We start from the raw sequence: 24802 nt of genomic DNA on the forward strand, positions 1-24802 counted from the left end.
TTTCTGTTGGGCGGAAGGGGAAATCCCTTCTTTCCACAGTCTCCCTCTTCAAAAGAAAATTAGTGTCTTGATTCTACAGAAAACAAGTTATGCCATGAAACCGAACTCCAATTATTTGAGAAGAGAAAAATCCCAACAATTTTTCTACCTCTTCTGTTCACAGAATGCAAGTTGTTTTGGGCAATTATTAACAAAATAGTCACACGAAGTGAAACACTTTCAAAATATCAATATAGGTCAAACAACCCTGTCACTATCCCCACATCTTGCACGCTACACCCTTACAAATGCAAAAGCATCTGTGCCTGTATTTAGAAAAAAAATAAAGTAACATTACCTCTGTACTAAACAACAGAAAACAGTTTTGCAGATAAAGTAAGGTTCACAACTGATCTATACTGCGAAAATTATAAGGGATGTGTACCAAGAAAATAGAATTAAAGTCTTGGATTGAATGCCTGTTCTGTAGAGCTTTCAGCAGAGCAGTGTCCCAGACCAGTTCACAAAATAGGCTGCTGCCATCTTATGGAAGAGAACTTGAAAAGCACTTGGTGCAAAACTCATTCTACTCTTCCTCCTTCCCTACACTTCTCCACCTTCCTTGGTCTACTCTGTAATAACCTTTTTTTCTTTTTTTAAGAATTTCCTTGCCTTGCAAAAATATGCTTATTTTGATGAGGTATTCTTTGGGGAAGTAACTTTTTCACCTCTGATTTCACAGTAACTTTCACAGCATCCAGGAAGTCAAATGGAGTAGTTTTCCAAGAAAGGGAACAACCCAGCCAGGCTGTTAATCCTGACACTGCCTCAGACAGAGGTTTCTTGTAAGATAAAACAAAAGCCAGCTGGAGCCATTCAGCCACTACAGGATAGAGTCATCAATTTTGCCCAGTTTTCAGGCAGTCACTTAGTGTGTTCCATCTGTGGACTTCTCTACACGGCCAGCTTGAGCCGGTTTAACTAAAGGTGTGACTTATAAAATGCTAAAACAAATAAAAATTAGCCAGTTTAAGCTCAAAGCCAGCACAAAGGTTCAATTTCTCCATCTGTAAGTCACAAAGAGATGCACTTGCAAAACACTAGAGAGATTTGTTGAGAGATTTTGCTTTTGTTCTGAAAGGAAATTCTTTCTACAAGTTTCCATGGTAGGCTTTATACAAAAGCAAGTTTTCAGATAAGGACTTTCTGTGAAAGGAGAGTGTTTAGCAAGGCCAAGATACTGCATTTGTATGAACACAAGGCTCATGCAAGTTCAGCTCTTGTCATGACCTAGGACACAGTATTCAGCTTAATATCGAAAGCATTAGATTCCAAAAATCATAAATATTTTTGAAAGGAGTATGACTAGTATAAGAGGAGCCAAGTTTCCTCCTTGCCTCCCCCAAAGCAGCTAACACTGACACTCCACCAGCAAACCTGAGCTTCCCCAGCCCTTCCGGATCTTGCACCAAACAGTAAAATACAGTTACTGGTCAAACACTTTATTTATTTTATCTGATCTGAGTGCTTCTTTTTCCTCTTCCTCCTCATGAAAGAGTTTTCAACCCACTAGTAACCAGTGAAGATGTTAAAAAATTCCTACTGGGAATGAACAGCTACAATGCAATAACCCTACATTATTGAGCTGTACTAGCTAAATTTGGGTAGTATGCAACCAGGGCTCCTACAACATAATGGCCATAATCCCCATTTCCCCTTAGGCACCTAAGTTTATATAGAGCATCTGTGAATTATTACAGGAAAGCTACAACTACTGAACTAGGGGGAAGTAAGTGGTTGGCATCCAGGACACTAAGTAGGAACCCAGGTATGCTAGTTCAAGCTGCAGGTTTCTGTGTCCTTGTAAGATTTTACACAAATAATTTGTGCCCAAATACTCAAAGGGAGTTTGCCACCCAAACTCCTACTTCTACAGCAATCAAGACCCATCTTGCACTGCCTTCACAAGCCTCTCTCTACGCACTGCAGAGGATTAATGATTATGGAGAGCTCAAGCTTTGGAGAGGGCCAACTGCAGGTGTCCAAGACAAATATCTTCTTTCTCTTGTATCAGTTTGGCAAGTCTCATTTAGCAGCATTTCTCAGTTAGGTTTGAAAAGATCTTCTAATGTTCACATTGGCCTTTAAATAAAAATTCCAGCACTTTCATGGCTCCTTATAAACTGAGAGACACAAAATTTCAATAAGGAAAGAGACTGGTTTCAAGGGTCTACTTAGTCTCTAATCAGAACATAAAAGATTTTTTTAAATATATTGCATAAAAAACACATTGCCTTTTTTCTTATACTTTTTTTAACTTTTTTAACAGATTCCTCCAAACACCTTCATTTAAAACAGTCTTTCTATAGAGCCCAGTGTTTTCTTTGGCAAATTTGGAGAGCTGTGTTTTGGGATAAAAGTAAATTGCACCATAAGATGAAAACAGATTGGGAGATTTGACAGGACTTAATAGAAATCCATTGTGTACAGGCAAAAGAAGAGTTTTTCAACAAGTCATTTAAAAGATAAAAGCTCTGGAGGAAAGAGTTCTGCTTGGTGGCAAACTCATCTAACCCTTGCAAAGACTACAGTAGAGGCTGCAAGGAAGGCGGAAGGTACAGAGCATGAGAACACACACAAACTCTCTCACATCTGAAAGTTATTTTATACATGATTAGGTATCATTATTCATACAATACACACATGCACTTGAGCGATGGCATCTCCAGAAAATGGACATTTATGTCCATCTGACTTGCCAGCAGTTGGGGGGTAGGGGAGGCAAGAAGGAGCAGATTCTCTCTTTAACACTTAACACAGGCCATCCCAGGTTCATTCAGCCCAGCTACCCTCTAAATCCAGCTCAGGATGAAACCTGGATCTCCACCCTTGCCTTATATGAGGGATCCTGGCAAGTAACTCAATGTGCAGGACAGACAGGAGCCAAGCACCCCCACTTTAGGCCCTGAGGGGGACAACTGGAGCACTAAAACCCCAGTGCACACTGTGGGACAGACCTGCCCCACAGCTTTGAGGCACATGGTGTAGACTGCCTTACAGTACAGCTTAAAATACCAGAAGACAGGAAAGGAAGCAGCTTGCTGTCATACTCACTGCTAGGAAAGGCTATCTACACCTGCTCTTTAGGTGGAGAAAAACATACTCTCACAGTTCCTATCTCTCAGACAGAAAGTTGCTCCAATCCCTTCTGCAGTTTACATGTCTTCCTATGCTTCTGTAGATCAGTGACAGGAGAATTTCACCAGCAATGCTTTCAGCAGCACTCCAAAGCACAGCCCTGCAGAGATTAGGCTTCCTAATTTTCAAGAGCAATTAAACCATTTTCAAGCCAACATTTTTCTGTATTTCCTTCACCAAATCAACAACAAAAAGGCTAAAAACACTTTTGTTCTGGCAGAAAACGAGACAAACCAGGTACAGATTCACCAGCTGAACAGAACTCAGCTCTTGTCATATATCTCAGTAGTTCATACCCTTTTGTTTCCAGCAACACTCAAGGGCACACAGAGCAGGAGGCTCTACCTTTTCCTAGCTGACAACTAACAGTAAAAAGCATTGATAATATCTTGTTTCTTTGAGGTATGAAGTTTAAAAGTGTAAGTTTCACCATGAAATCTTCCCTGATCATTAAGACCTGCCCAACAGCTCTCTCTCCTCTAATGCCCAGTTCCCAGCTGCACTGAGAATTCTACAGTCAGTAAGTTTGATGCCTTGCAATCCATATTCTGAAGGATACCTATGTTTTGCTTTAATTGCATTAACATACAATTAACAAGCCACATAGGTTTCCAGACTTCTTAAAGCTAAGTTTTCAGAAGCACAAAAAGCACAAGAAAAACAGTCCTGTTACTTTGGAATCACTAGCAAATTGCCTGGCATGACACAACCCCAAGACCTTCTCTCCTGAGAGGGGCAAGCAGTGAGGAACAGCTACTTCAAAAGAATCTCATCTTCTACTCCTCCTAGGAGGTAACAGCATTTCTTCCTCCTGCATTCTGACACAACAGCACGTCAGGTTTGCTGCAGCAGTGTGCCTGCAGTACTGCTCTGTCACTGCTCAGCACACACAGGCACCACCAGCAGCACTTATTGAACAGTCAGGAATTCAGCTCCTCTGGGAAGCGCAGCACATCAGTCTCTGTGGCGCAATCGGAGAGCGCGTTCGGCTGTTAACCGAAAGGTTGGTGGTTCGAGCCCACCCAGGGACGGAGGAGATCCCTTTTAAGGGCCATAAAGAACCTCGGGAAGCCCAGGAAGGGGATGCCAAGTCCTGCCCCAGGGAAGGAATAACCACAAACACCAGTATGTGCTGTGGCCACCCCATTGGACAGCAGCTTCACAGACACCTGTCACAATGGCACTTTGCTGGCTTTGTTCACTCAGTGTCTGCCAGAACGCCCAGGTCCCTTTCCAGGGAAAGTTCAACATCTCAAAGAATATTCCGAGTTGGAAGGCAACCAAAAGGTTCATCAAAGTCCAACTCCTGTCCTGCACTGGACAGCCCCAAGTCTCACACCATGCACCTGACAGCATTGTCCAAGCACTTTTTGAACTGTCAGGATTGGTACTGTGACCACTGCCCTGGGGGCCTCTTCCAGTGTCCAGCCACACTCTGGGTGAAGAATCTTTTTCTAATACCCAATGTAAAACTCTCCTGACAACTTTATACCAGTCCCTCAGGTTCCCTCCATCTTACTTCCATAAGTATCCTTACTTCTGTTCTCCTGGATGACACCTGCCCACAGGCTTAGCACGCATCTGTCTATCCATCTCATACCTACTATGAAGTACAGTAATTACATTTAAAGATGAATTTCAAGAGAAGACAGATAATCCCTGATATAAAAAGTTTATACATTTATGTATTTTATTAAATTGAATTAATAGTGTCAGCTATATTAAATATGCTTGCTATACTACCATGCATTATAATAGTTTCTGTTTCATGTACACAATGTATTACACTTTATTAAAACTGTCTACACTGTTTGGGGGGCTGCTACTGCTCTTCCCTGAACTCCAGTTCACAGCTTCACTCCTAATCCTAAGTAGCTACATCTGGACCTTCTCATTACTGTTAAAGAACAAGTTTCATGCTGTCAACAACATCTGGACAGCCACATTCCTCAGAAAGTCCAGCCTGACAAGCATTAAGAACTGGGAACCAAGAACTCCTGTCAAAAGGATCCAAGTAGACTTATTACCAGATGCTAGTAAATCCAGAGCTGATGATACACAGAAAAGACTAGAAGAGTTTCCTTCCAATCATGATTTGACACTTCTATTTTAACACTTTTCTGAGGTTGTTCTAAACTTCTAAAATAAAGAACCAGAAATTCTAGAAGTTGACTGAGAATTCTGCTATCATTGTACATAAAATGTGCATAGATGTTACAGAAACTGGGAGCATGAGAAAAATATTTACTCACTGTGACCATTTTCACTCTAACAGAAAGGACCAGATGTTACTCAGGCACAAGGATAAGGCCAAACTTCCATTGCATTAAATCAATCACAAAACATATGAATGCAGTAGTTTGAAAACACATCTTCACAGTTCTTTGCCCACATAACACCTCATAAAATTTTAATTAAAGTGCCACAGGTACTCACGAACAAAGGGCGTAGAAACAAAAAAAACTTGGAAATTTTAATGGAGAGCTTCTCTTTTTTTCTCCCACTGCTGGACAGTGGCCAGGAAAAACACTCCTATTTTGCCCTTCAAGGCTCAGCTAGGTCTGAAATGCATGTAGTGATTTGTCTGGTAACATGAAAAAGTCCTGCTCATGCTAACATTACTTATTGATGCTTTCATCAATAAGGCATTACAGTAAGGCATGCAGAAGGACAGCAAGACACAAATCTAACACAGGGGCTTTGGACAGGATGGATGCAGCACCATGACCACTTGCAACAATCCTCCAATAGCTAAATAGCAGTAACCTGTATTGATCACAACACAGGCTGCCCAAGTACTGTAAGTATTTGAAAAACACAGAACTACTGTAGCAAACTACAGGGCAAAATTAGAGGGGTTATTGTAGCTCACAATATATCAGGTTACTGGCAAACAAGGGAACTAAAAAGGAATCACACAGAGCAGTTATCATTGTGGCACATAATGGCAAGACCGCCGTGCCCTGAGGTTCTGCCATGGCTGATGAGGCAGTCACTGTTATTGTCTAGGAATGCACTGAACTCTCATTTTCATTTAGTTAAGACTTACTTTGAGGCAGCTGTTGATCTCATTATTGCAGCAGGAGAACAGGAAAAGTGATGCTGTAGTTTGGACAAAAGCCCCACTAGCAATAAAAATCCCAGCATCTTGAAACCTCCATCAGAAGCCTGCCCCACCTCCCTTTTTAAAACAGCAGCAGAAGGAATACAAGACAAAACCATAACAACACTTAGCAGTATTCTCAAGTGTAAATTTAAGAAGATGCAAGTGCTGTGCCATATTCTTCCAGGCTAGTGTAAAGCCTACAAAAAACACCTGCCAGGCCTGGGTACTAAACTGCTAATCAGCACTTTATTGAGTAGAGTAAATGAACTGGAAGCAACTTTAGTTTTAACTGCCTTTCACGATCACAGATTTTAGTTACCTCATTGTGGTTTCGTGCTTTAGTGTATAAAACTCCCTGCCACAGACATGGACTCATTCTCATTACTTGATGAAGAGCAAACAGCTTTCTCCACTGTCCCTCTGCTGCCTAGTGAGGTAGGCTGAAGGACCTCCTGTACATGCTTCTCTGGATGCAACAGACCCATATTCCACAAATAGACGCAAATCAGTTTTGAGCAGAGCTTATGGTACAGCCTATAGTAGTTTCAGATACACTTGTGTTACAACTACAACAATGGATGTGCACTTAGAGATAACCTGACCTACAAAAAGGAAAAACTTGTGAAGCATAGGAACAGATTTATTATGAAAGATGGCAGCTCCACAACCCACACCCCCATTAAAAAAAAAAGGCAAGAGAAAGAATTAAAAAAGTAGCACAGTAACCTGGTGCTAAGTTTTATTTAACAAATACTGGAAGTGCAAGAACGCAGCCTTCTTGACAGAGCAATGATGAAAAGAAGTGACACTCCAGGGAAAATATTCCTCAGAGATAGAACTAAACCTGCTTAAAAGATGAAGACAGAAAAGCTAGTTGTAAGTCAATTAGAAAACATCTAGTTAAAAGAACCCACCCCTCTAGCTTGCTTTCAGTCTGCACTAATTATGGGAGAGAATACATCTCTCCCAGAAATATTTTGCTGTGCAGTAAGGAATAAATGACTTAATTCTTACACAGAACAATACCCACTATTCAGAGGACCCTGCCATTCCCTCCCTCTGACAAAAGCTGTCAGATCTGGCAAAGGCAGAATAAAAGATGAATCCAGGTCCTGTGATAAAAGGATCTTCTGTGAGAAACCAAAAGTTAAGTCTCTTCTAACCACAGAGATGCATCCAAACTAGGGGGGAAACAAATAAAGAAAAATTACAAGCATCTGCCAGCATTATGATACTTGCCAACTACTGCTGACAAAATTAAGTTGTTTAGTTTTAATTCACCTACAACTTTCCTCTATTGTGAAGCTACAAAAGCCAAAATCCTTTAACCTCAATGATTTGAGGTTAACAAACATGATTTGCACAGCCCACATACTCTGCATGAAACAGTAATGCAAATCTAAGATTTTAATATGTTTATGCATGTTTAATAATAATTACATTTACATATTTAAATTATCCTACTACATTAACAATACTAGATACAATATTTAGAAAAAACAACTAGCATGGTTAAGCCTTCAAATTTTGGTAGTTTTCTATCAAGTATAAAACAGAATAGAAAACAAAGTTTCCATGTGAAGCAGAAAGCGTATTTTAACAGAAGCAGCCAAGACCTGTTGTAAAACACAGATCATGTATGCTGCCATTAAGACAAAACCTTGTAGTATTAAAGATGCTGTCATTCACTATATTTACAAGAAACTGCCAAATAGTTCATCTACTGACTGCACTATAGTGACTATTTAAAAAACCCACACAGCATTTTTGTCTTGTCCTTTAGAAATAATTTGTATGTACTAAATGACCTTGTTTAAACTGTATGTGCTAGAAAATATAGAACTCTGCAATAGAAAGAGGTTAAAGTTGAATACTGTGGAAAAAAAATTTATTTAAGTCTATACAAGTCTTCTGAAACAAACCATTGGCTTTGATACAGTAAATTCAAGTGAATACTCATTGCAATAGTATTTTTTCATACAGAGATCAAGAAGCCCTATAGCTTCCCATTTAGTGTCTGTGACAGAAGTTTTATTTCTGAATAATTTAGCTGCACAAAGCAGACGTGATAAGAGATCTCACAGTCACAGTGAGCTACAGTTGAGATAAACTTATATTACAAACATTTCAGAAAATTAGGAATCCATACTGAAGTGTGGCAAAATGATTCACAATGAAAGAACAATGCCATGACTCAGACCCCTTGCCAATAATGAAGACTTTCTGCAGCAAGTCGAGAGCAGACCATCATAAAAACCTAGAGTGCAAGAGTACCACAAATTTAGTATATAAATATCACAGGATTAAAACTCCAGTTAAGTCATCAACTGAAGTGATGATTAAAAGGAAAACATGGCATCTCCCAGTTTTGCAAAGGAAGCTTTCAAAGCATCTCTTGCAAGAAAGTGCTGATGCCAACTAGGGCCTGTACCAATGTGTTTTAGACTGCACTCCTGAAAGACAAAATTTTAGCAGATTTGTGTAAGAACTGTATTATCCTGCTGTTTTTAATACCTTAAAAAAAGCATTTACTAGAAGAGATGAAATATTACATTTATAGCTCAGTGTTTCCAAGATCTGTGCACACTATATAGTTCTATAATTTCAACAGAATTTAAAAATACAACAAAGAGCAGACAATGCAGTATTTGTTAGATGGATTTGTTTAGAATAGTTACACAATTAAGGTATACAGTTGTAAAATTTTTAGTGCATTTGTTCTTGCACATTATTAATGCTACTCATAAAAACCTGAAGATTGCAAATTGGGCATGCTTACCATAACATTTTCAGACTGGGAAAGCTGCAGAACATTTTTTCTAGAAGTGTTCACTGCCATGATACAAAACAAATATGTGCAAACTGCAAGGTCCCTAAAAATAGCATTTAATGACTTTATGTACAGAAAGATGTAACTATCTGTTTAAATATGCAAAGAATAAGCTTCCCAAAGTTTATAACATAGAACAATATCCACCACATGCTCCTCCTCCTCCATATCCTTCTTCCTTGTTTGATAACTTTACACCTCTGTTTTGGCTTTCACTCTCCCACAGTCCAGGAGTCTGAATGATTTTTTCAACAAGTTCTTCAAAGGCACACTGCACACCATCACATGTTTTTGCACTTGCCTCTGGAGAAAAACACAAAAAAATCAAGCGTGAGCATAACTTCTGGAAAATTGTTTAATATTTCTCTTTCAGTTAAATTGCAATCTACAACAGATTTAAAAACTTCTACAACCTATTCCTAAAAACATAGTGGTGCCAAAATTGGCAACTATATGGATTTGTCACCACACAGGTAGTACCTCAAAATATTTTAATAGAAGAGTTTTCAAGTCAAACTTCACCAGAACATACAGAGACAGCTAGAGCTAAGCTTTCTTTTCCTGTGGAAGGCATTCCAATAAGAAAAATGTGGATTCTTGTCTGAAAAACCTATTTGCTGTTCTGTATTTCAGTTCTGTACATTAATCATAATTGTAGTACCACCAGACCATATGAATCAAGGATCCATACTGCAGGATTCTGAGTCAATCTCCATAATAAAACTCATCTCATTCCTTTTGCAGAATTTTAGGTCATTTCACTCGGGATCCTTACGCTGACCAAGACTAAGAAATCTGACCACAGCTTATGAGAACAACAGACACCATCAGAAATTGTTCAAGCCCCACAAGGGTTTGCCCTGCTCATCTACACAGCCAGATACTTAGCATATGCAGCATGCACATATATATATTATCTATATATGCACAGTTATAGTCTAATTTTCATTTTTGTTTTCATCTCCCATGCACTTAGTAGCTTGTGCCTCAACTTTAAACTTTTATTTCCACATCTGATACTGTGGCTAAAAAGAAATACAGCAGGACACTAAACAGAAATAAGTCTTCAGTCAGAGATTGATGTAAGTCTAAGTAGAAGAATAAATGAGTACGTATCAATGAACTGCTTTGCTACTGGAATAATCCTGTAAAATAATCTCTTCTGATCCTCAGGTGAAACACATAATAAACATATGCATAAAGAGTCACTTCAACACCCATTTTTTAATTTATCATTACATGGCTTTGCCTACAAGACCCATTTCATTTTGCAGCAAGATGAGACCAATATATTTGCTCCAGTCATACTTATGTCATTATTCAATCCCACCCAACATTCATAAGTTAATTATATACCTAGCTGTTTTTACATCCTAGTTCTAATACAGATTTCTCTCAGGTGCCAGCCATTTTGCTATACTGAAGGCTGGCCACTAGCACCAGTTTTCCCTCTTTCATTTTGCTTCTGTTATTAATTTAGCAAGTCAGCTGGGGAAAGAAATCAGACAACACCCCAAACTCAAAACATGTTTCATCGTGCTATGGAGAACCTGTACTCCACCCTTCATCCTTATGAATTTCTACATAATCATCCACAGTTAGAACAGGTATCTGGACAGGCACAATTTTAAAAAACAGGAAAACCCATTATCTTTGTGCCCCGTGCAGGTAAGAGATATCATTAATTGGACTGTACACTTAAAGACTCTCAATCCTACAGAAGTGGTACTTTTCATTATGTAAAAAAAATCAAGAAAGATCTCTGCAAGTATCTATAACATACCTATGAACAACATGGAATGTTTTCTTGCAAATTTGAGGCCTTCATTTCTGTCAACTTCACGGTTTTCCTAGAATAAAACAAAGCATTACTATTCCTTATTAACAAAATACACCAGCAGATTACTTACTGCAGTTGCATTTGGTTTACCTTATCAATCTTGTTTCCAACTAACATTTGCACTATGTCATTCCTTGTGCAGTATGTTTCCAATTCATTTAACCAGTTATCCAGCTTGACAAAAGTATCTCTTCTTGTGACATCATAAACTGAAAGATATTAGTGATATTATTCCACAGTATTTTCCAAGAATTACAGCTTACATTACAAAAGGAGGAAAAATTATTGGGTTTTGAATCAGAAAACTGAAGGAGTTCTAAGGATTTGAATTTACCTTCTATATGAATAACTGGGAAAAAAGTAGGACATCTAACAGCTCAAATCACTGATGCAGAACAACTCCAAGCTTCAGGCATCTACGATTCTCAGACTAATATTCCTTGATCTTAGCTTACAGGCTAGAAACTATCATTCTCCAAGGAATTCTACACTAGAAGATCTCTCATGTAGGGTACCTAAAATCACTACAAAACAGCTATGCAAGGAGGATGGCACAACCTTTAGTACTGAAGCTATGAAAGTAGTTTTTCCTTTTCTTTTTACATCCCATGTGCAGACAGGCATAAATAACTTATTTCAATCAAATTTCTAACTTGGCTTGCATGAACAACCTTATTTTTTGGAAGACAGGTAACAAAGAAATAGTCAAGAGATATTGAATAAAATGGGAGCGCAAATCTCAAAAGCAGAACCTTCTATCTCCCAAACAGTGCTTGTTTACAGCTTTCAACAGTAACTAAGTGGCAGGTTCAGTGCAACTAAGTGACTTGATAGGACATGTTTTGACAGCACCTTCCTATACCAGGAAGATAATGCAACTCACAACCTGGGAAACCTACCAGGAGGTCACATGACAGAGGTTATTCCACATGAAACCATTTAACTAGACACAATAGCTTAGCAAGATTTTCTAAAGTCAGAAGTAACTTCAAGAAAATTAAATGTACATCCCTGCCCTTTAGTCAGCTCCTCACTCCTAGCAGTGGAGAAGCAGAACTTCAGAACTCAGTGCCTCATGCTTCCAGACACCAAAAAAAAAAAAAGCACAAATGAGACTTCACTGTGAAGCTGAAATTATGGGTTTTGCCCAGGTTTCTCACACACAGATTGGCGCTTTCTACATGTCCAGCTGGTCTTTTCTAAGTGATTCTGACTGTGTAACATTGCATCAGTTGGGAAACAAATAACAAATGACCTCAGCCAGATCCCATATTGTTTATATTATTAATTTCATTAGGAAAAAAAAAAAATTCTTCTTCCCCTTCATTAGAGGGAGAAGAAAAAGAAAAAGCTGTATCATATGGATACAGAGAGACTAAACTGAGGGAATTATTTTTTACTCTGCACTTAGCAAGCATAGACAAAAATAAAAAGGAATAAATAAAAGACAAATTTGTGACAGCACAAGGACAACAGCTCCAAGCTATCCTTTCAGATAGCAGTAGCTTTTATTCTCATGCAAAAATCAGAAGTTCTCAAGCCAGTCAGATTGACTACATGAGAAAGAAGTTGAGGCACTAAGATGCTTTTATATGAGTTGTTCAACACAGATACAAAGATTTTAAATATCAATTACATATTATATAAAGGCTATCTGAGACTAAATATCAATCAGATGTTATATAAAGGCTATATCATTTGCACAACTCCAGTACATGAGAAAATCACAAATATTTGAAATAGCATGCAAAGACATACTTACCTAGGATAACACCTTGTGCACCTCTGTAGTAACTGGGGGTTAATGTTCTGAACCGCTCCTGACCTGCAGTATCCTAATAAGCCATTCAGAAAGCTCTGTTACTCAGAATTTCAGCAGAATGCAGTTTAGCTTTCAGGTATTCTACTTCTAATGAACATACAAAATAAGAGTTAAACTGTATTCCACTAGCAGATTAGCTGAGTTTATTCCATCCTCTGCTGTTTTACTACACATTAACTTTGAGATTTTATGTAGTCTGCCCCAGGAAGCACCTATGAACTATTGGATGTAGTACATAACTGGATTATAGAACAATAAGATGACCATTTCTGCAAAGGCATTTGATCTGCAACTAGTAGTGGAGCAACCAGCAAGAAAGCAGCATAGCTGCAGTACTAAGATTTTCTAACAAGCATTACAGCCCATGACAACAAAACCAGTTCCTTCACTTCAATCGCTTGGTCCAATTAAATTTGATTAGGTGCACTAACATGCTATAACAAAGCAGAAGCAGGAAAAAGTCAGAGGTTCTTCTGATTTTTAGCAAATTTTTAGCAAGATTTTTTTACATTCTAAAATTTAAAGAGTCAGTAGCTCTGAAAAAAAACCCAAAACCCACCAAAATTAGAATGCTGTTTTCTTATCAGAGATTAAGTTATAGTGCACATTCATTGAAGGCTTTATGCATAGAATATTTAAACAACTTTATTCAGTTCACCCAGGTTAGAAGTGACACATGAAACACTGTGGATTCCCTGACAAAAAGCCTGGATAAGCAAATTAGGCTTCAACATTCTACAAGCCACTCAGTCAACATCACATATCTAAAAATGGTTTTGTATCATGATGCATCTTCACAAGCTTTTCTTTTTCAGTTTACTTCTGGATTATTTCTTTCTATTTACCAAAATGAAAGAAAATAAACCCTAACTTATCATTCCTTGTTCTGCTATCAGTCTGGTTTTCCTCCTGTATGCATTATTTATTTTCTGTGAAGCTATTGCACTTATTTTCCTTGTCAAACCCATTTATTTCACTGATGATTACTACTGTAACTAAGACATAAGTCCTGTTTGTTAGTGAGGTATGAAGCTACATGCTTCTGTAGCTCCAAGCCACAGAAACACTGCAATACACATTTCATGTTCTACTACTACTTCCCAAGGAAACAAAGGTCTGGTATCTTACTTATATGAGAAACAAAGTTTTAATCTTGCTTGGTACAAGAAGACACAACTGGGTCTGACTATCAAAAACATGCTTCAAGTCACATAAGTGTGGAGTCTGGTTTACACAATGGAGATTATTTTTAAAAAGCTTAGAAGTACTTTTTCCTCACTTGCTGTAATGGAAGCTCTACTTTTAACTAGAGCAGAAGTTGAACACACTAAAGCTACGATTACAAACACTGCCCCTCTCTCTTTGAAATGATCTCCTACAAATAATTCTGATGTTGAGCCTACAGAAGCCTTCAAATGATGGCTATGAAGCTTAGACAAAAAATGGGTCCAAAGAGGTAACATATGAGCATGCAACTGTACTTCTTAACCCATTAAAACACAACCTCAGTGTTATAGGCAAAATTTAAAGTGCACCCTTCTACTGATGTAATGCCATTTAATTCCTCCTTTTCTCTAATTCTATCCCAACCAGACCGGCAATTAGTAATGCAGAATCTCACAGGCAGCAGAACTACCCCCCCAACCAGTTGTCCTAAACTTCACTGCAACTTCTAAATGCTGCAGAACCTCCCACTTTTTCAAATCACCTTCATATTAATAGAACAAGATTCTATACAAACTATGCATTACAGAAACCCTAGCTATTCCTAAAGCAAAGCAACACATGAAGAACTTAGGAGAGACTTACCCATATTGCCAGTTTAGCTTTGTTTCCATCAACTGAAATAGTTTTCACCTTAAAGTCCACACCTAGAGGAACAAAAATCTTTTAATTCCTCAAACATATTACAGTTATCTTTGAAAAGTAAAATAAAGAGAAATGGAAAAAATAAAATCTAACTCAGAAAAACCCATATTTTAACACAAGCAGGAAGAATAAGTTTCACTAGCTATTTATGAACCTTGCTCAAAATGTAAGATTTTCTTGCTAACAGGCTTTTGCAAAAGCCTAAGGGTCTTTTAAGCCATTGACTCAAAATATTTTATGGAAGTAAGGCAAATACTATATCTCTTGTATTAAAGCATGTATTCCAGGACAAATTTTCAAGTTTATAATTCAAATGGATTAACTTTCTACTCATTACTCACGAACATTCTCCAAACAGACAACAAGGTAATGGTTCTGCTGGTCAGTTACCTACTCCAACATGTAACAATTCTTCCCCCTTCATGTGTCCTCCACTCCCAGGAACTAGCAGCTTACCAACTGCTCAAGGACAAGATGCACAAAACTCAGGCCAAGGAGAACAACATGTTAGTGACCGAAACTTTAAAGGATATGGAGACACATATCTGTTTGAGAAGCTCAGAGTTATGATGCATTATTGCTTTCATTTAACTCTTAGGTTACTAATAGCAAGTAACTAACTAGAAATACGTTTCAAGTATTTTGGAGCAACTTTCACTCCACACCAGGCAGCAGCTCTAAAATGAAGTAGCAGTATGGAAAGTTGATACTTCTACAAGAACAACTTTCAAGTGCAACAGCAACCTTTTTGTACTTGGAATTACAATGTCAATCATCACACTCCCTACCAGAAAAATTAAACTATTCTGATACAAAATTAGTAGAGCCTCAGGATGAGTGTGCTGCACTTACATTCCCATATTCAAGCAGATTACAAATATAAACAGCTGCCAAAATACATTCAACTTAAAGCCACAAAGGATATATAGAATGATTAAGAAACTGCGTATTATAAGCAGATTAAAACTTCAGTTGCACTGAACTGTAGAAGTGCTTTGTTTCAAAAAAAGGTAAATACAATTTTTATTCCACTGCTTCACAGCTTCAGCTCATTGAAGTGTCAGGTGCTTTTCAGACAACATTCTGCCCTGGAAGAAGCTGATACTCCCAAGCAAAACTTTCCCAAACTACATCAACTTTTGTAGTATCTAAACAGAACTTTGCTTTTTTCAGGTACTAGGACTCTCAGTCCCTAGCTTAGCAGTAATATAATGCTCCATACCATGCACAAGAATGGTACAATATTCTACAGTTATGTTCACAGAAGAGAACAGTCATTACTAACTTTATTTTAAACACCACTTCTTAGAATTTTACCTAGTTCAGAGAAGATTGCTATGGTAGCAATTTGACTCAATTTGAACCTAGAGAACATTCTGTTCTATCCACTTTTCAGCACTCAGCAGTAACTTTCAGACTAAGAGAATCTCTTTCTTCCACTGTAATTGCATGTTTCTTCCCCTGAACTCCAAAAACCTCCATATGCAGTTAGGTCAGCATGTCCAACAGTTCACAGTGCATTCTTTTATCCATTAGTCTGGCATCAAAACCTGTAACTGCAGCTATTACAATTCTATTGGATACTTAATATGAAAAACACATCATCAATTTCAAGAAAATAAAATTTCTTCCTTAATATAAACATATTTTATGTCTTTTGAAGCCACAGTATCCTCCTTTCCATTCAGTAAACAGATTCAGAATCTTGTGCCTGCACAGTTCAGCAACTTTCATTTAATGGAAATAGACATATACACCTTCATGCTAGCTTTGCTGATGGTTTAAAATTCACTTTAAATTTTGCAAGACCAATGCAAGTAAAATAAGAAACTAAAATAGTGACTTAACCCCACGCATTAAACTAAATGTTGAAAAGCAAGAGTATGAAAATGAACTAATAACACACCAAAATACTCCCTTTAAAGTGATTGAGGCAAGTAAAATAGAATTCTAACAAACAAATGAGCTCAATACATATAAAAGCCAATAAATAAAAAAAATTAAAAACAAAGAATATGTTTAAATACTTATGTTTTTGGTTGCCTGTCTGCTATAAGGAAAGACAAGTAGAAAAAATTTAAGGCTCAAGAAAATCTTGTTGAACTGAACAAACAGGGTACTTATATTTCCTAAAACCAACAGTGAAATACAGACATGTTTGTGTGACAGGTATCAGTTCTGACCTTGCAAGAGTGATGTGTCTACCCTTGACAACAGAAAGCTGACAGTGCTTTCCACCATGCCTTGGAAGGCAGCCAGAAACAAGACAGCACTACTAGACTGTACTCCAGTGTGTTAACACCTCCTGCCTTAGCACTACTCACATACTATGGACTTACAACCTGTGAGAAGCAACTCTGACACTGATACTGCTCTCACATTCAGGCCAGCAATGCTACGCTCTGTTTATAGGACGTGCACAATTAGCTACAGTGTAGTATTTGTGCTGCAGGTAAGTGACAAGTTGGACAGCTTAGGGGTTTGAGGACTCCAAATGCAAGGAAAGCTAAAAAGTTAAGAGACATCAGATTGAAATACATCATTACATTTGCGAAATATGGATTGCACTGAACACTTATCTGGAATCTCTCATACAAAGAGCAAGCAAGTGAAGACAAGTATGAGCAGTCAGAAAATACTGGGGTACATATAGTCTGGTAAAACCCATGGGATGAAGCCCAACAAAAAAGCCAGCCCCAACAGAATACAAGGAGAGGTAATCTGCCAGGTTAAATACAACATGTTTAATCCAACTGAAGCTACTAAAGCTGAACTATTTGCCAAAAGGAGCTTATTCTTTGAAGAATATCACAGGATTTTTACTAAATTCTTGATTTACTAATAATTTAGGGTTTCTTTTAAACTGAACCCAATAGGTCTGTTCAATCTATGAAGGCAAGACATGTCTCAACAGGTCATCACAGAGGACCAGTTGACAAGGCTTTCCTCAGTACTGTGGGTTTCTGTGCAGTTCTTGCTATATCTTAAAGAAAACCAAACCAACCAAAGTTTTCTTCACTGTCTTAATACAAATAAAAAAAAAATTCCGTCACGATAGCTAGTTCAGTAGTCAATATGCAGATGACATTGAAAGAAGACATTATTTATAGTCCCTTCATTTTGAAAAAGCACCATACTCCTCAATTTCAACAGGAAAGGCTTTAAAATGTCTTCTGTCCTTCTGTCCCTTAACTAAAAAAACAATAGTGTTTAATTAGCACAAAAAGAACTCTAAGCCAAGACTCACAAAGTTTTGACATTTCACCATCTTGTAAACACCTGAAATTGGCATCTAGGGTCTGTCTTCATGCAGCAGAATAGTTATCTATCTGCTTTATCTATATGGACAACAAATCATGCCCTGAATTTAAAGATGACATTTTGCTTCTTAAAAATACATTCAAAAGAGGCAATGGCACTGGATAGTGGATTAAAAAGAAAAATGAGAAAACAAATAAGTACCCAGACTCTGTCCTCTTCCAGTTAAGTTGAGAAAAAAATGAATCTGCTATCCCCTAGGAGTGCCCCACACACCATGCTGTAGGACTTGCATAGCTGGAGTCACAGTAGCCCTGCTGTACAGCACTACCTCAAACATCAGCTATACGGGTGTAACAGGGTGATCTACGCCAGCACTTGCTCAATCTCTAGAAACTGACTTTTCCTGCCAAATGATCATTCCAGGTGAGTATATTTGTTGTATATTTGTTTCAGAACTCAAACTCTATCTGAAATAATGCTTACATTAAGTACTCTCCCTCCTTTTCCACACCAGAAACAGAGCAAAGTAGGATCTACCATTAATGATCTACTAAATTCAACAACCTTGAATTGTTGCTATTTAGCAATCAGTGATTAGCCACCACACATGTTGTTGTGCATGTTGACAAACCTGAAGAAGAATTACTTCAGGAAATATTTACTTAGTTTCTCAAATTATGTCAGTTTTTGTCATAGTACAAACAGCAGAATGAAAAAAAGAAACCCCACCATTAAAAACAAACAAAAAATCCCCAAACAATAAAGATGCCCACTCAGAGACTGAACTACTCTTTTGCTATCCAAAAGATCATGAAAGCTGAAGTAGCTATTCTGCACTAACTTTCTGGCTCATGGTAGGCATATCAAGAAAATAACAGGACCTGAAGTATATACAGTGCCAGAACTACTAGATTAGAATCCAAGATTGCCATCTTCATCACCTGATCTATTTAATTCCTGCTTCCTTCCATGCTGTCCTCCCTCATAAACTGAAGTGGTGCTACTTGCAAAACTTCATTTTTATAAGCAATGGAAAGAACAAAAATAGGCCACATTCCTCCCCTTGGCTTCTCAGTGCTTTATGTGAATCAGTACTCCTGAATCTTATTAACGTTAACGAAAAAAAGATCAATTTATTTAATTCTTAATAAATTAGAGCTGGTTTTGCTTACCAACAGCTGAACCCAAAGAAAAAATTCTATATAAACTCATAGAACTCTTCCTACAGCGAAAGCAAAAAATGCAACTGAAATGATGGTGTGAAAAAGTATCTCTATTTTCCATAACTTCAGTTTGGCTATTTTCCATAACTTTGGCAGAGAGTTGCATCACACTATTAAAAGTTCCATTTTGCTTCCTCTGAGAACCAATCCACTTAGTGCATCCTGCATTCTGGGTCACTGTCCCCCAGAACAACTGACCCATGCTGGTAGGTATAATACCAGCACAGCACTGACACGTCACTGCCTTTTTCCCCAGCAGCTCCACATTCTTGGCTCTCTTCCACTTTTCTCAGAAGTCTAGCTGCCAAGGAACTGATTGCTAAGAAGAAGTACAAAAAGCCACATTGTAATTTCCTCTCTACAGAGGAAAAGCAGATGCCACGCCAAGCCCAGGGCACTCAAGTATTGTTAGTAGTTGGAAGAGTTAACACTACCTGCTACAGTCTCAATATAGCTACCAAGTATCATATTACACAGACACAAGGTCTGGATAACAATACTATTAGTCAAAAACCTGACACTTATTTTGCACAGAAAAATCAGTAAGAGAGTATTTGTTCTTACAGAAAGGCAAACACATCTGAACTTCACTGTATGTTAGGTAAGTCTGAACAAACCACAATTTTACACTGAAAATGTTATCAGTTTTTCTAAGGTAGCATTAGCACATACTTACCAATTGTTGCTGCAAGTTCTGGGTCAAATGTATCATCTGTGAACCGCAGCAGAAGGCTGATAGGGGAAAAAAGAAAAAACAGATACTACTATTGCAGCATATCCATACCTTGCTGGAAGCATATAATTTACAAGTCTGAAAGGAACAGCAAGACCACATAGCTAAATAAACTCATATCTGATTTTTTTAAATTATTTTTTCTTTTTCTTTTTTTTTTTTTTTTGGTAGAAGATATAGAAAAAAAGAATAGAACATGGAAAGAATAGAGCAGACATGCTCTGCTACCTGAGCCCATATCTGTTCTCTGCATGTATTACCAAGAATGCCTCTTTGAAAACAAAGTACCACACCAGCTGTCAAAGCAGTTGCCTGAGCAGTCATGTGATCTGCTTCGCAAAGCATTTTACTTCAACCTTATTCTATTTTCCTTCTTCCAGAATTCAGTATAAAAGTAGTATTTTTTTGTTTTGTTTTAATATTGCTTCACACAGTATTTCTGTAAGCTTGAGAAATAAATTCCAAGTCAGCTTTTCATCCCAGAAATAACTCCTTGAACTGGGCACACAAGGGAACAGCAAGGACAACACCCATCAGAAATAAAGGCACAGAAGCTGAAGAGCAGAAATAGCTCCCCAATGTTTTATGATGCTGTATTTCTTTGTATATAACAACTCACACAGACAACATTTCCCCCATCCTGATGAATGTGTTTGCTACCAACAGAAAAAGTTACAACTAAGATTAAACAGCACATCACATCATAGCAATGCAGGGACCCTTAAAGAAGTGACCATAATGCCACCAGTGTAAAATGTAAATATTTTTGTGAGAGACAAAGATTCTGAGCATGCAGTTCCTAAAATCAGCAGTCTTTTCCTGTGACCAAGGCTTCTACTCATTTCCAGCATGGAGAAACAAAAGAAAGCCTTATTTACTTCTCAGTCTTCCCCACCACCCTGTTCTTTTCTCCTCTTTTTGCATGTGAATTAAGAAGTGCTTTTTAGCATTTGGACACAGTCCTGTATTGACAAAAATAGTGACCACTGAAATTCCTTTACTTAAATGAAGATGAGTGACAACTCGAAGTTACTCACAGACCAATGTTTTTTTCTCTACTTACTCCAGAACCCCAAAAGCAAATGGTAGCTTTACTTAACAAAGAATAATTAAAATAATAATTTTTTTTTTAAATCACAGCACGCAGGTTTTTCCCAGTACCTTCAGATGGTTTTATAAGGATGCTGTTTAAGAGCAGATATTTTTAGTTACAACCAATACTAGTTTCATTCAGAACAGAGAAATTATGGAACCCCTATACTGCTATTAGAATAAAACCATCCTTTTACCAGTCTGGCATGCCTAGCCAAGCCAACTTCTACTTTTTTTCATATGTAGCCATCATCTTCTACAAAGCACAGCACAGTCATAGGGATCACGTTTAAGAAGGCATTTCTTCAGAATTCAGGACTTCAACCACCTACTCCACCTTGCTAATACCTGTTTAGCATCTGACATTTCCTAGTCAACCAATAGGTAGGAGACACAAATTTAGGAATAATTCAATATTAAGTTCCTGTACCGAACAACTCCACTGTTATTGTTTAATAGCGTTTTTATTTCCTCCACATAATGCCTCTTTTAGCAAGCTTTCTGATGTAAAGAAACATGTATATAAATAAATATGTAAACCCACTGCGTGTTTTATTTGCCCCAGGAAAAATTCTTCCATATGGCCACTCATATGTGAGATGACCTCAAGTAAAAGAAATCTGCTCAGGTAATGTCTGTCACAAGGGGTCTACTGTACTAATTATGAATTCAGTAGCTAACTCAAATGAGTAATTGACAGACTTTTAACAAATATGGGCGCTTCTTTTCCCTAATTAGCAACTTGTATGTAATTTGGGGTCACGGCAGAGGACATATATTATTGCCACAGAAATATCAAATATAAAATTACCAGTGTGGTACATTCCCAGACACCCTCCTGCATTTATATCACACACTCTTTAGTAAGAATTATGTTATTATAAAAAAAAAAGTTTTAAAAAAACCCACAACACAGAAATAAAATCCCAGCTCCTTAGGGTTGGTATCTACAGCTTAGCCAAAGCCATGAATACGGCAGGGACGAAGAAATCAACCTCAATGTACTTGATAAAGCCTATAATTAGCAAAAAAATAAAACTGTGTTAGAACTACTTTGCTGCATCCCCGTGCTTCCCCTCACACACCCAACGCTAGATCACTTGTGACTTTGCATATACGTGTTTCGGACTAGGCATTAACCCCAAAGCGCTATGGAGATGTACAAGGACACCTATCTCCGCACGACGCTGCCGGGGCACAGGGCGGCCCGGGTGACCCGGGCAGCCCGACAGAAGCCCCGCTTCACCGGCCCGCAGCTGAGCCGGGCACACAGCGGCCCGGGGCCCGCGGCTCGGGAGCGCGGCGGAGGAGGAGGAGAAGGAAGAAGAGGAGAAGAAGGAGGGGCTGGAGGGGAATCTCTCGCCTGCAGGGGAGCCGGCCGGGAAGGGAGCCCCCCCCGCGGGCCCGGCCCTGCGGGGCGCAGGCCGCGCCCAGACGGCATTGTCCCACAAGGGGCCTAGGCCGGAGCCGGCCGGCCAGGAGAGGCTGTGGAAGGCCGTCGGGCGCCCCCTCACCTGGACTTGCCGACGCCGCTCTCGCCGATGATGAGGATCTTCAGGGTGGTCAGCACGTCCTCGTCCATCCCGGCGGCGCCCCCGGACCGGCCCCGACCGCCCGAGCTCCGTGCGCAGCTGCGGCGGCGGCGCTGCGCCTGCGCGGGGCCGCCCGCGGTTTGTTTACAGCGGGCGGGCGGGCCGCCGGTGCGCGCATGCGCGGGGCCGCGGCTGGGGAGCGGCGCGGCCGGGCCGTGACCTGCGGCGGAGCCCGCCGGGGTTTGCGGCTGCGGTCCGTGCCAGAGCCGGGGCCGTGGGGAGGAAAGCGACCGAATAAAGTGGCTGCGAGTTTTTTAGGCGTTGGAATGGGCCGCCCGGGGAGGTGGTGGAGTCCCCGCCCCGGCGGTGTTTAAGGGAGGAACGGACGTGGCATGCGGCGCTGCGGTGTGGCTGACGGGGTGGCGGTCGGCCGCCGGCTGGGCTGGATGAGCTCAGAGCCTTTCCAGCCTCGCTGGTTCCGTGGTGCCGGCGCCGCACGAAGGCAGCGGGCAGCGCCCGGTGCGGAGGGGCCAGCTGCCGGCCGCACTGGGGCTCCGCCGGGGCCGAGCCGCGCTGCGGGCCGGCTGGGCGGGACTCCACCTGCTTCTCTACCAGCGTCTTGCGCTCTCCCTTCAAAGCCAATAATGCTGGCTGGTTGGTTACTTGTTTTTTTTTTCCGAGTCCGATGAGAAAGTCTCTTTATGACCAATTCAGCTAACCTGCTATTATGGCTTGAAACCTACCTCAGGCCACGTGTAAACAAGTGCAACTCCTCTAAAATTAACAGAGTACATGTCAGATGTGAGCCTGAGATTCCTCGACCAGTGCTGTAGCCCTTGGCCCAGCTGAGCAGCCTCTGGGCAGGCCAGAGACTGATTCCACCAAATGAAAACAAGTTCAGGTTCTCCCATGATCACGTAAATCAGTCACACAGCCAGTCACTCCAAAGGAAGAGATCAGGCCATGTCAGCAGTTTGCACAAAGCAGGTGCTCCTGTGAGGACATCGTGGTTTCGGGCAGTGATGGCTGCAGAGGGCACAGCTCTTCCAGCTGACTCCTGACTCTGCTGAGCATTTGCTTTCACCTGAGTTCCAGGGTCAACACAGAAACTGTTCTCTTGTGTTTTTTGTGGTAAACCTCCCTGTTGCCTGGCTTCTACTTTCAGGATCTGGTCTCCTGACTCTTTCACCTCAGAAAAATAAGTCTCAGTATGAGTACAATAACAATAATTATCCTATTAAACTATGGAAATGTATTCTATAATTAAATGTGGAAATGGCTGGCTATGTTTACAGAAGCACTGTGCCTGTTTGTAATGAATAATCTGAAATTTGTTGAAGGTGTTACAGTTCTTGTAGTCTGGATTGTGGTTTGCAGTAGTGCAAGAAATCAGAATGTCTCTACTCTAGTTTTTGTTGAAGTGTACAGAAACTCTGGGGTCTTGGCATGGATCAGGATTTGAATTTGGAAGGTCTATACAAAGAGCAAAGTATTCCACTAAGGCTACTGAATCTCTTGAAGTGAGAGAGTATTTGTATTCTGGGATTAGGTTTTTTCCCACTGCAGCCATAGAATTAAACTATTCAATGTGGATTTTAGTCATGATTCAGATCATAATCCTATACCTTACTCAGAATGAAGGGCTGGTCAGGATGGCATTCAGATCTTTAATGATGAGCATATACAAGAAAAAAAGGAAAACTTGCCCTAAATGAACAATTCTGTAACTCATACTTATGGATGTGATATTTTAGTCCTTCTTAGGCATGCCCTTTGAGAACAGGTATTTCTCCAGGTTGTCTACCTTCAGGTGGAACTATGTAGTCTCTCACTCTGAGATTGGATCTGAGTGCAGTCAGCCTGTTTGCTGTCTGCATATCTATTTTAATTCTGGAAAATCTATTGGCCTATTGCAGGAACCAGCTATTGGATAATTAAGGTGTCTCAGTCCTTCAAAATGAGTATTATTTATTCATTGAAAGATGTACAATGATCAGAATATTTTTCAACAAACTTTTGTATAGTTTCTTCATTGACGCTGTCTCTGAACTGGGAGAGACATCTAACCTGCTGTAATTCATGGGTGCCTGTCTTTTTCCTTGCCTGCTTTTCAGTACTCCTCAGGAGTCCTTGCTTACGCCTAACAACTAGCCCAATCCCCTGAATAAGGTTGGGAGTGTTTTTCTTTTTATTGTTTATTGTCCCATTTGATCCTGACCTCAGATGTGGCAGGGTCAATCCATAGCAGTGAGGCTAGCCCTGCCTGATAATCAGTCTTCCTAGAAGAACTCTGGAGATTTTTTTTTTTTATGCTATG

At 39.5% G+C, this 24802-nt stretch overlaps 1 protein-coding gene and 1 non-coding gene across 2 annotated transcripts; one reads left to right on the plus strand and one right to left on the minus strand.

Moving 5' to 3' along the window:
- Nucleotides 1–4134: 4134 nt before the first annotated feature.
- On the plus strand, nucleotides 4135–4208 carry TRNAN-GUU (transfer RNA asparagine (anticodon GUU)). Its single transcript has one exon. It is a non-coding gene; the product is annotated as a tRNA-Asn (tRNA).
- A 3467-nt stretch (nucleotides 4209–7675) lies between these two features.
- On the minus strand, nucleotides 7676–22591 carry RAB18 (RAB18, member RAS oncogene family). The gene is made up of 7 exons (XM_021543038.3): nucleotides 22468–22591; nucleotides 19805–19860; nucleotides 14585–14646; nucleotides 12716–12788; nucleotides 11044–11162; nucleotides 10897–10963; nucleotides 7676–9416 (listed from the first exon to the last, which is right to left on the minus strand). The coding sequence occupies exons 1-7, from the start codon at nucleotides 22533–22535 to the stop codon at nucleotides 9238–9240; spliced, it is 624 nt and encodes a 207-aa protein (XP_021398713.1). The 5' UTR covers nucleotides 22536–22591; the 3' UTR covers nucleotides 7676–9237.
- Between the last annotated feature and the right edge of the window lie 2211 nt (nucleotides 22592–24802).

Source organism: Lonchura striata, chromosome 2 (genome assembly GCF_050655825.1).
Source record: "Lonchura striata isolate lonStrDom1 chromosome 2, ASM5065582v1, whole genome shotgun sequence".
NCBI lineage: Eukaryota > Metazoa > Chordata > Aves > Passeriformes > Estrildidae > Lonchura > Lonchura striata.

Coding starts and splice junctions, on each gene's coding strand:
- RAB18 (XM_021543038.3), bottom strand. CDS start 22,535: ATGGACGAGGACGTGCTGACCACCCTGAAGATCCTCATCATCGGCGAG. Junction 14,647..19,804: donor AGAACTTGCAGCAACAATTG/GTAAGTATGTGC, acceptor TTGTTCCTCTAG/GTGTGGACTTTAAGGTGAAA. Junction 9,417..10,896: donor ACATTCCATGTTGTTCATAG/GTATGTTATAGA, acceptor GTTTTTCTCCAG/AGGCAAGTGCAAAAACATGT.